General features: G+C 37.3%; 1 protein-coding gene across 1 annotated transcript in view; it reads left to right on the top strand.

Moving 5' to 3' along the window:
• Positions 1–137: 137 nt before the first annotated feature.
• LOC309876196 (uncharacterized protein) overlaps positions 138–12181 on the top strand; it is a gene marked incomplete at both ends in the record, with an annotated part of 31134 nt that continues 19090 nt past the window's right edge. The window contains one exon of the mRNA XM_082756196.1: positions 138–277. Coding sequence (XP_082612322.1) covers positions 138–277 — 140 coding nt within the window. The remainder of the gene's footprint in view (positions 278–12181) is intronic.

Genomic DNA, 12181 nt, shown 5'->3' with positions numbered 1-12181 from the left:
CCCTGAGGCACGCGTGGGGACCTGCCCGTGCCACATACCGAGCAGTGCCCCCCGCTCCCACAGCCCAGGAGCGGGGAGAGGGGCAGCCAGTACGGCAAAGGGGACAACGCCGAGGCTGCCCCTGGAGTCCCTCCAGTATGGGCTGCGGGGCTCCCACCTTCCTGCTTTTGGGCACCGATGGTGCTGACAGCACCCCGACAGCGCAAACGGCATCGATCTGCTATCGATTTGCTGCCACCGATGTGCTCAAGGGGAGAATAGGTGGCTTCGCCTCAAGGTTTTGCAGGGGTTTCTCTTGGTGTCCTGTCCCCAAATCTGTGTTCGGTCTCATTTCTGCCTTAGTGAAAGCCAAAGCGTAACAAGAAGTCAGGCCTGCTCGGACCATACACAACAGAATATTTGGGCAACCCCACCAGTGTTCCTTGGATTGAGGAGATTGTGCCTTCACTTTCTGTACTTTTCATAAACTTTTCCAAACTTTTCATTAAAAAGAACCTTGAAGACGTCAACATTACCATAACCTACTTCAGGATTTGGGGTAAAAAAAAAAAAAAAAAAAAAAAACACTCCATATGTTTGGTTTGTTTTGCTTTTTTTTTTAATTAGTCCCTCTTTAAAATTAAAAAATAATAATAATAATAATAATGTGATTATAGCAAACATTTTTTTTCCTTTTTTTTTTTTTTTTTTTTTTTTTTAGAATTCATTACATGTTTTAAATATTTTAAGCCAAAGAATTCAATTTAACAAGGTTGTTCAAGAATAACCTCTTGCTGTCAAGTGAACATAAATACTCACCATGTTATTGTGTTCCTGGTGATAATTTTGAAGTCTTACAAGTGCCCTGAGCTGTGAAGACTGAGGAGAGTGGGGATCCTAAGACAATGTATTTTTCTCTGGTTGTGTTTTCTGGTGTTCTCTTAAGTTGCTATTGCTGTGCAGAAAGGGTTCTTTTTCTTCCATGTCATGGTATATATTTGCATTAATAAAAACTTGTTTATCATCTTCCTGTTCCATTAATCAGAGAAGCTTTAATCACCGCAGAATATGGCTTGCCCAGAAATTATATGAACCCGTCAGTGCTATGCACAGCAATCTGCATTTCTGCTATATGTTGTTTTTTTTGTTTGTTTGTTTGTTTGTTTTTGTTTTTTTTTTTGAAAAACCTAATTCACCAGCAGTATATTAAGATCAAAAGCAATGACCTGCACAGAATTACATTTAGTTACAGAAAGTTTGCAAGAAATTAAGGGGCTGAGTGCTTAGTGACTTTCTCAGAATTATCCAAATACAAGAATATGAATGGAATTCTTCTTGAAGGCAAATGAGGTCATCTCAGTGGATCATTTAGAGATCTCAGCATAAAATTTGAAAGATTGTGCAGAAATACTGTCACTGACTTTTGAAATGATACTGCAGCACAGCAGCCCATCAGATGGTTATAAAACCTGAGTCATCACAGGTAAGATGCTAGAAACTGCCCAGGAAGGGGACCAGCTGCTCTCTGGGCAGCAGGGGCATCTAACACCTGCTGAGATCTGTGATAGTAAAGGGGGATATGGTGGGCTCATTGTTCAGGTCTACAGTCCTGGTGATCCCTGCCCTTAGCCACCATTGTAGCCATTGGATACCTCTCATGGTTTTGGTCTGCCCACCACAGAGGGCAGAAATGTGCTGCCTTGGCATCTCACCCAGCCTGCCAAGCCTGAACCTGCATTGCCATAAGTTGCAGCTCCTTACATCAGCATGATCTTGCACTGCTCTTTTCTGGATGACAGGCCCAGCCCCTGGGGGCAGCACATCTAGAAATGTCAATTCTCTCCTCCCAGTGTTCTGCAGATCCAGACATCTTCTCTTCAAGAAGCATCACAAGACTAAGGAATCACATTTATTTTTGTATTTGATGCATCATGGCTTATTTCCACATAAACAGTGCTTGAGCACTGATCTGTCTGAAGGAGCATCTTCCCTTAAAGAGAAGTTTTTTCATGTGCTTCCACTAAACCACGGCAACTCCCCTAAACTCTGATCATGCTGTTACATAGAGGGCTGATTTGAGGTTTTTGGCAGGTTTCTGCATCTTCATTTGAAAACATGCCCTGGAATTTGTTTGTCTTGCTCATCTGGAAAAGGAGAGAGGTCATTTCTAGTTTCCTGATGCAGGGAAATTTATTGGCAGCTGATGGTGGTGGTGGGCATGAACTCAACTGCTAGCAATGAGGAAAAGAGATGGAGGGAAATCCAGGCTGTTAACACTGTCATCGTTGTTGCTCTGCAGAGGTTTATAATATTGGAAAACGGGGTTAATTGTTGTTTTCTTGCTTAAAAGGATTGATTGTGTGATGAAAACTGCTAGGATAAGTGGCATATATAAAGCTGGCCCACATTATCTTGTAATCTAGCCAACGGTCAAACAGAAAGATTTGTATTCTGAAACAAATCATTCTAAAGTGCCCAGGCTAGTTTTTACAAGTTTTAACTCCTTCAAAGCTACTGGTAATAAGTTAACTTAAGTTAACTTATTAATTATTAAGTTAACTTAATAAGTACTGGTAATAAGTTAACTGTTGTTTTAAATCCTTATTAAGATGAGAAGACTTTCACCAGTGGGGGGAATGGAGTGAAAAGTTTGCACTAGTGAACATATGGTTGCACACTGGAAGCAATTGTGACCCCTGTAAAATGGCTTACATCTTTTTTATGGCTCTCTAAAGCATGCAGTGATCCTGTTCACAGTCAGGCTGCCACTGGCTAATCTGAACTGGAAACAGCAATGCCTTGAGCACTGTTGTGCAGGGGTTTGTGGTGTTTATGTAATTCTGCCATCCCTAGGGGCTGGCCATTTTTTCCCCTATTTGTTTTCTTCCCTGAATTGCCTTCATTCAACCAAATTCTGTCAACACTTACACTAGTGGGACCCTATTAAAGGCAAATGGGCTCAATGTTCTTCCTTCACAAATGCTCATAATTTAAACTGCACAGCTGTGGGACAAAGTAGGAGTCACTCTGCCTTAGGTACTTTCTTGGGGAGAAAAAAAATAAATTACAATGGCAATTCCTCTGTCAGCAAGAGCTGAATTTGATCTGTTCTGCTCACTACAATCCTACCCACTCTGCTCCAGCCTCCAAGGGGACACGTGGGACAGGGACTGTGATGTTTCTTCCACACCCTGCAGCACTTGCTGATGCACAGCCACAGCCACCACACCAGTCAGCACAGGAAATTGTCACTTGCTGCAGAAGAACCCCTATGAATCACAACTTTTCACTTTCCCATTGACTTACACGTTTTTGAGTGCAGGATTTCAGGTTTCTGGCTGGATGCAAATTGTTTCCTTCAGTTCAGTTTTACTTGTGGTTTGCACCACTCCACATAGTTTTTGTCCTCCCACCCACAAAAATCAGAGGAACTACTTCTATAAGATCATGTTTTTACATTGTCACAAGTGAGAGGTAGATTAGGAAAAGAGCATTTCTATACTTGTGTTTGTGGCTTCAGTCTGGGGACTATGATCCTTTGAATTAAGTAAATTGGTATGTATTTATTTTGTTTGCTATTGAGTTCAGGCAGACAAACTTTCTTCATAAATGTGTGGAGTTCCTCCTTATTTAGCTAGAGAAAATATCTTCATATAGTACAACACAGAACTTTCAAACCACTAAATTGCATATTTCCAAGATGAGGAAGTATTTCCAAAAAGATATTTTAAAGGGTTTGTTAAACTGTGACTGGATGAAAAGTTACATCTGCTGCAGAAGCAGAATTTGGAGCTCAAGAGTTTTTACTGTTTTTTTTTTTTTTTGTGAGTTTTTGTTTTTTTGTTTGTTTGTTTTAGTGCTGAGTTTGCTAGTAAACTCAGAGGAGAATACTGCTAGTATTTGAATTTAAAAGCATCTGTAATTGTTTCTAGGAATATATGAAGAATCCCAGACCTTCAATCAAGCAGAAATTCATCTATGCAAGTTATTCACTGGTTACTGGGTTATTGGCATATTCCTTAGGTAGACAAGTCAAAGGTATGTGTGCATGGAGCATCTTGCATTTGTGGAAAGTATGTCTTCCATTTATTCTGAAAACATATTAATGCAGAAGCTTGTTTAATAAAAGGTGATGAACTGCAAGTTACTGAATTCACTGAGATAGATAGGAAGTTGCTGGTACTGTTCCTAACTCAACCTAATCTGAAATTACAATGTGACATCCAGAATAGGTCAAAAGTAGGACCATGACAGCACAATATATAAATGACAACTCGTGAAAATGTTGAATGCAGCAGCTATCATTACACAGGCTACTAATACAGAAATTACACACTGGATATATAATCTGGCTTGCTTGTCATAACTGATTTTTTGCTTAACAAGAAATTCACTGGGCTTTACAATATTTTTCCTTTCTTAAAGGAATAGTGTGAAAGAATAGCTATAGAGATAAAAGAAGATGGGATCTACCAGTGAGAGAAACACATGTTAAGAATGGTGAAGGACCTTATGCAATCTTTTATTTCTCCTACAGGTTTATAGAGGGTTTGGGGGTTGTTGTTTTATTTGGGCAGTGGCAGTGGTATTTTCTGTTTGTTTTTGTTGCTATTTTTGGGGTTGGGATTTTATTGTTGTTTCTGTTTTTTTGTTTTGTTTTGTTTTGTTTTTTAATTGCTGTTTCTGATTGTTTTTGTTTGTTTGTTTGTTTTTTGTTTTTCCTTAGGAAGATGAAACAAACCAGGTTACCCAGGGAAGTGATGAGCTTCGTCTCTGGGGGTGTTTAAGGAACGTTTGAAAGTGGTGCTTAGGGACATGGTTTAGTGGGTGACATTGGCGGTAGGGGGACAGTTGGATGAGATGATCTTGGAGATCTCTTCCAACCTTAATTATTTTATGATTCTATATTAATAAAAGGACACTGGGGCCTTTTCTCTTCAATATTCTTTCTCTTTCCTTCTTTATTTCTCCTTCACTGTCTTTCTTGGTTTTCAACTGTATTGTTATTCAGTGTTACTAAGGCAGTCCCTTAGGAGTCTCAGTCTAGGCACATAACTTCATTTTGGTAGATGTGATACAATCAAGTACAAAGGAAAAAATTCCTAAAGATTGGATAATACAGACAGGTCTATAGAGAGAAGAAACTGAAAATCAGAGTTTGGAAGCTGAGGTAATACTAAAATGAATGGAACAATATGAAAGTTATAGTGGTGTTTCCGTTTCCTTATCTGATATTTTAAACCTTTTCTTCTATTTCTTTTCAAATCTATAATAGTTTTTCTCTTCTATTTCAACTTTCTTACCTTTTGGGGATTTGTCCTTATTTTACATTTCTGATCACTTCTGAAGTCCTTTAAATGTCCATTTCTCTGTCTGGCCATCAGTCACCAGCTGTGTGGGTGAAAGATAGAATTGCAAAGATTTTCTTCAACACTTAAGGCCAGGAATCAATATTGCTATATAGGCATATAGCTCAGATTATTGAGATGTAAGGGTATTTACATCTGAAAGCATTCCACCATGTTCTTCTAATGAATAATGAAGGCAGCTGTATAATTATTGTGGGTCTGGGTCAGCCAAATAAAATCTTTGGATTGTATGAAACAACTACTACTTCTTCATTACTATCCTGTGTTTATTTAATGTGTTTGGGGAAAAAAAAAAAAAAAAAAAAAAAAAAAAAAAAAAAAAAAAAAAAACCACTAAAAGCTTAGAATTTGATCACAAACACATATTTGATCAGAGGAATTGCTTTTCAGGGAGGCTTGTCTCATCTGATTGACTACAGGAAAAACTTCAGCCTAGCAGGCTAAAAAGCTAAAATTGTTTTAATGTGTTATTAAAGTATATGAAAACCTCTCTGTGGTTAAGATGGGATATTTACGTGATATTTTGTTGTTTTTGTTGTTGTTGTTGTTTTATGATTTAACAGTTATTGAGAAGGTACTGACCAAAATTACACCACTAAAATAATTGCACAGTCCATTGAAGGTGAGACGCTAACCCATTCCAGTGATGATGCAACCAAAAAGAAACATCGATGTTGGAAAAGGATGTTTGCTGTGCTTTTGAAATAATTTATGACCATCCTCATTAATACATCTATAAACTAAGTAAAAATGTAGACCCTGAATTAAGAGAGTGGATGAAATAGAACATTTTACCCTGTTTTGCTGTTAACTGTAAATCATAGTTTTGCCATAGACTTTTTTGTTTGTTCTGTAATTTTATTTTATTTGTCAAAGAGCAATATTCTCTGTTGCATTATTATACTTGGGAATCTCTACCCCAAAATCTGTCTGAGTCCAAAACATTAAGATCTTTGAAAACCCATCTTAGAACTAATCTCAGGTCCAATGACCAAGATAAATTATTAAGTAGGACATAGGCTGTGGTGATGGTTAAAAGTACGTAACTGGCTTACTTTTCACACTGAATGTACCTTTTTGTGGAGCTTTTCTGCCTTTTCCTGAAGTTTTTTGGATGCAAGCAAACTCTATTTCATATAGTTGTATTAACAGGGCATAACATGATAAAGTTTTATGCTGCTTAAAGTTGGGAGCCATTTCACATCCAACAGTTCAGATGCACCAAGGAGATAAGCCTTGTGTTGAATCCACCTGCTCATAGTTATCAGTAGTAAGAATAGAGAGAGATCATCATAATAATTGGTCACAGCATGATGATGAGCCATCAGCAGAACATGGTCATAAAAAAATAACCACAATATTTTCAATAGAAATAGAGAAGCACTTGCATCACCATATATATTCCAGTGAAACCTCATCTGTATTCAGCTCTGATAACCCATATTACATAAAAATACGTCAAACTGGAATAGATATTATTTGAATGTTCACAGGAGTGGAAAGTCAAGCCTAATAGATGGCACGAGAAAGACTCAGTTGCTTCACTCTATAAAATGAAGAGTAATAGTGAGAATGCTTTCTCTCTTTAAATATGAGGAATAAAATCAACAAATAAGAATAATTTAGGTTCAAGAGCTGTACTGGTACAAGAACAAATCAATATAAACTGCTCAAGAACACAATCTGGATAAAAATTAGAACATCCCCAAACATATAAGAAATAAAGATCTGGAACATTCTCTCACTGGGGAGTCTGATGAGCAAAAATGGGATTGTTTTGGAGTAGGTTTTAATCACTTCATGAAAATGATCGTATAGAGGATTGCCTGTTATAGTGGGAGAGAAAGTACATGGATTTATGGACTCATAAACTTCTTCCCAGACCTGAGATTTTCAGGACACTGCTGCAAGCAAATGTGGAAATCAACTAAATCAAAATAGTAACATTTAACATTTGCATAAAGGAAGCTGTGAATAGTTATCCTGATCAAAAACCCTTTTAATACTATCTCTATTTTCTGACAGTGATTAGAATCTGATGCTTTAAGACCTGCTTCCTTTAGAGACAAACATCTATTTATATGTCCAGTTTGAATGTAGAAATACTAGATGAACACAGATGCAAGCAGTGCATCTGATGAAGCAGGGATTACCAAAGTAAAAACAGATGGGCCAATTATAAAACAGCTGTGGAGCAACCTGATTGCTTAATGGAAAGATATATGAAATCCACAGCGAGTTTAGGTTTAATGGCACTGTAACATCTCTTTGTACAAATGAAATAAATGTACAGGACCTGGTAAAATACATATATGGATGAATTATGAAATTTCTAACACAGTACCAAAACCTGATATCTTTGACCCCTAAAGGTATATTTGCTGGATGATCCTTATAACACTCAGATTTTTCCAGATATATGAGTTAAAGTAGTTGCAGCAGAATCTGTTACTTTATTAATACTTCCTTGAACACCAGCCACTGTTTTTTGCCTTGCAAGAGGAAAAAACAACAGTCATTGTCTTAAGGAGCCGAAGACATTCAAAGCTCATAGTGCTTTCTCAAAAGAAAATCAACTTAACATCACTGTTGATTTCCAGTCCTGTGCTTTAAAGAGACTGCAAAGGACTTTAAAGCAAACTGCTTTACAGGATTCACTCGCTACATGGAGGAGCTCTAAAAGCAGTCCTGGGACATCCTGTGGACTAAGCTGTAGCATTATCAGGCTGACAAATAGTTTTAAGAGCTTCATCTGTACTTCTATACAGTGCTTCTATGTTAGAGTGCTGCTCTTTAATTTAAAAATAACATTGGAACATAAAAATAACAATCCCTTCAACTTACGTAAAATAAAAACTTATTACTAAGTTTACCACAGTTTTATTCTCAAGCCATAGTAGTCCTGTCTATAATATGTCTAAATTCTGGAATAGCATATGTTGCTTATGGTATGGCAATTGCACCATAACAAAAAAAAAAAAAAAAAAAAAAAAAAAAAAAAAAAAAAGTCAAGCCACTATTTGACAACTCTTCCACTTGCTTTTCACCTGCTGTTAGAGTCAGGACTCAGGACTCTCTTGATAGTCTTGCTTGTGCTGGGTAATATCAGAAAGTTAGGTTTGCAAATGGACCTGCAATTTCGGCACAGTAACATAGCTATTTTATGAACATGCAACGATATGAAAAATCTAAACCATAATTTTCAGGCCCCTCTCACAGTTGCATGCCATGCTCAAATCACAATTTATAAGTATCTCATGTAAGCATTCTGACTGCACCCATGTTGCCTAAGTTTGAGAAAGGTGTAAACCACACTCTGTACTCTTCAAGGCTGCCAGAGCCTGCCTCTCTGCAGTAACTGGAAGTAACTGAAGTAACTGGTCAAAACATCTATTGTGCTGAAATGCATTGTCTGACAATCTGTTGAAAGTAGCAATATGTCTTCTCCATACATGATCCCTCCCCCATGTCAAAACAGCCCACCTCCTCTCCTTGTGTATGGTTGTGCCAGCACTAATTAAGAACTGTAAACATATATGTTTCTTTCTAATGGTGGTGCAGTTATTCATTCCATGACATTATCCCATAAATAGTTGAAATGATGCTCCTGTGGAGGCAGCACCTTGCAGCATGAGGACACTAAAGTTCACCCAGAACTGGGAAGACATAGAAGCAATGTTGCCCCTGTGAGCAACGCATAGTCAAACCATAGCCTAATCTGAAAGCTGTTAAATAACTTTTCTAACTAAGCTACACTAAAAGAACCCCTGAACTCCACAAGAACCTCTGATTTTGCATACATTCTGCAATCTAATGAATGAAATTACAGGTAGAACATATACAAAGATAATTGGACATGTGATACTAATCTTGTCCTGAAACACCAAAAAGATGTTAGCAGTATCTACTTATGCCATAAGTTTGTCTTCTTTGTAAAATACTTAATCTAGGGCCAATTCTCCCTGCAGTTACCAAAGGCTATATAAATACAGACTGATTATATTTAAAATAATGCAGCTACGGTAAAGCACAAGTGATCTTCCATGATCTTCCATCTTCTGTAGTGTATGAGCAATTTACATTTTTTTTTTTTTTGTATCTTGCCTAACACTTCTATGAAGCATTATTAACCCTGTTTTATGAATGGAAGACACAGATGCATGTTTTACGAGACTTCCAAAAACATTTGAAAATTTGAAGTAGACATTCCTAATCTATGAGAGACTGATTGGTATTTATTCACACAATTCATCACACAAAATGGGGATATACCAAGTGACCATCTGCATATCTTTCATGGTCCTAAGTAAAGATCACTGGACTCTTTATGGTTAGAATCTGTTTCCGCAAAAGACATTATTTCTGGCAAAAAAACAGGGCTGTCCCCAAACCATTATGAAAAGTGCTGTGAGACCTTTAACTTAACATTGGATGCCTGCCAGTTCTGGATAGAGATGTGTCATCTGAATTTGAACTTATCTTCTTCCCCAGAGGCAATAAGAAGTTCTACCTGCAGAGCAAAATAGATAAACACTGGTGCAACTGAATACATTTCCAAATTTCTAAATAAACCAATCAATAACAATAAAAAAATAAGCTTCAATGTTTACAATGTGCTGGGAACACAGAGAACTTCTTCCTCCAAGTTTGGAGAACCTTCTCCATAGGTCACTGAAATCAAATACGAAAAAGTTATCCATTCAAGACTACAACACAAAAAATGTTGAGATGTCAATAAACAAGTATAGAACCATATTTAAATAAATTACAATTAGATTTACAAATTAGTTATAAGGATGCCTGCAAAGATCATTCTTCTCTTGGTTCTATATCACTTCATTTGGACTGCTAATAAGACTATTGGAATATGGAATTACTTAACAGACAGAAAAAAATCTGTTTATTTGCTGGAGATTACATGGCATTTTCACTTGCTATTTCTGTTGCTACATATTCTAATTTGGACTGGTGCATGGACTTGCACCAAAGAAAATTTCCTCTTCCTTATAACACTGAAGACTTACTTTCAGATAAATAAAAGATGTTGTAGGATATTGTACACTTTACATAAATAAGAGAACATATAGGATTACAAATGAGTAAAATAGTGACTATAAAACCAGAGAAATGTTTGAAGTGGCCAAAGAAAAGTGGTCTGTATGCCTGTAGGAAGAGAAGAAGCATGGCTTCTGACCATAGTCCTGGTCAGGTTCTTCAGGATCACAGGAAACATCACTGAAACTAAAGATGAGCTAAAAATACAAGAAGATTATATCTGTGTGACCTATCTGCATGGCAGGATCTACTTTGTGTGCCCATTACTTTGAGGGATATAAATGTACAACAGCAACTTCAAATACAGACAAAGGGAAAGAATGGGAGTGAAGACTAAAATCTCTTGTATATATTTGAAACAGAACTAGATCACAGATTGTATTTTCAATTTAAGAACAAGTAATTCTTTCCTTGTTTATTACAGACATCAAGTATCCATATATAACAACATATAGACAAAGACGGGGTTGTACAGGGGCAGCAATTATTAATGGACATTATGGAATGACAAATAAAGAGCTAGCTCAAAAATGGTATTCATTGCACACAGATGTCTGGACCATGGGCAGATGTCTTAAATTGTCTACACAAAGCGCTTTTGTACTATCACAGTAATCTAAATTGCTTTGCATTTGGTTCCAGATATTTCCACAGATTGTTCTCCACTGCATATAAATTCCTACTCTGAAATTCTAACTGGACTTTAAGGGCCAGATTACTTCCTGGTGTAACTCTTTGGCTTAGTTTGTCTTAGTTTTATTGAGCCAAGTTGATGCAGCCAAACTTTCAAAATGGTACTCCTAATTATAGGAAATCTCATAACTAACTCCATAGGTTATGGTCCTGGTTCAGAAGAGGGCTTCCACTGCCCTTGAAACACCACATTGAAGGAGATAACACAGAAAGCACAAGCAGAAAGAAGATGGGGTGGAAGCATAGCCTCGTGTGTGCTTTGTGTGCAAACCACCATGTACTTCACAACTCAGTATGCTCATGGTTGACACTCCTTGTGGGGAGGCTTGCCTCAAGTCTCCTTCTGCACCCTATTCAGAGAAGAAAGAACTGTCATAGCATGACTTAAAAAAACCTTAGCTCAGGACATTTGTCCTCTTAAACCTGTTGGTCCCCAATTTTATCTGTGAGTTGCAAGTTAAAATGAAAATAATTACTGCCCCTAAATATGGGAGAGCCCCAGGGAAGCCACCCATGCCACCCATCTCTAAGACAGATGGCTTTCTGACTCTCCAGGGATCTTAGCTGTACTGTACTCCGAGAGCAGGACTGTACCTAGCTGAAAATCAAGTCGGTGATTATTTAGGAAATCATTCTTATCCCCAGAGGAGTCATATCTTGCAGCAGAGACAGCCCAGACTAAGTTGCTGAGTTCTAGTTAATGGCTTCATTCTATCTAATGTGTCTGTTCTTGTAGATATTGCTTACAGATAAAGTGTGTGTTTTCTGTCTTCCCATTTATTTATTTATTTATTTTTCTTGGAAAATATTTGAATTAGTTGAGCATATAAACATACTGTCTAGGAACAGATTCATGGGAGAAGGAGGATATAGAGTGAGACAGATAGGATAGTTCATTTAATAACTATTATTCTGTATTGCAACCCTGCGAAGAAAATAAATAATAAATTTTCCAGTGGGCATTTTACAAGGGTCACTTTACAAGGGTGCGACTGCAAAATCTCTCTCAGTTTTATTCTTCCTATTAACAATGAGTTATCTATCACTTAATCTGAGAAGCACTGTGACTTGAATTTCATTTCTCA

This window comes from Aythya marila (assembly GCF_965140915.1).
Source record: "Aythya marila genome assembly, chromosome: 3".
Taxonomy (NCBI): domain Eukaryota; kingdom Metazoa; phylum Chordata; class Aves; order Anseriformes; family Anatidae; genus Aythya; species Aythya marila.
The sequence above is the reverse complement of the archived record's forward strand: the minus strand, read 5'-3'. Positions and strand labels throughout refer to the sequence as shown.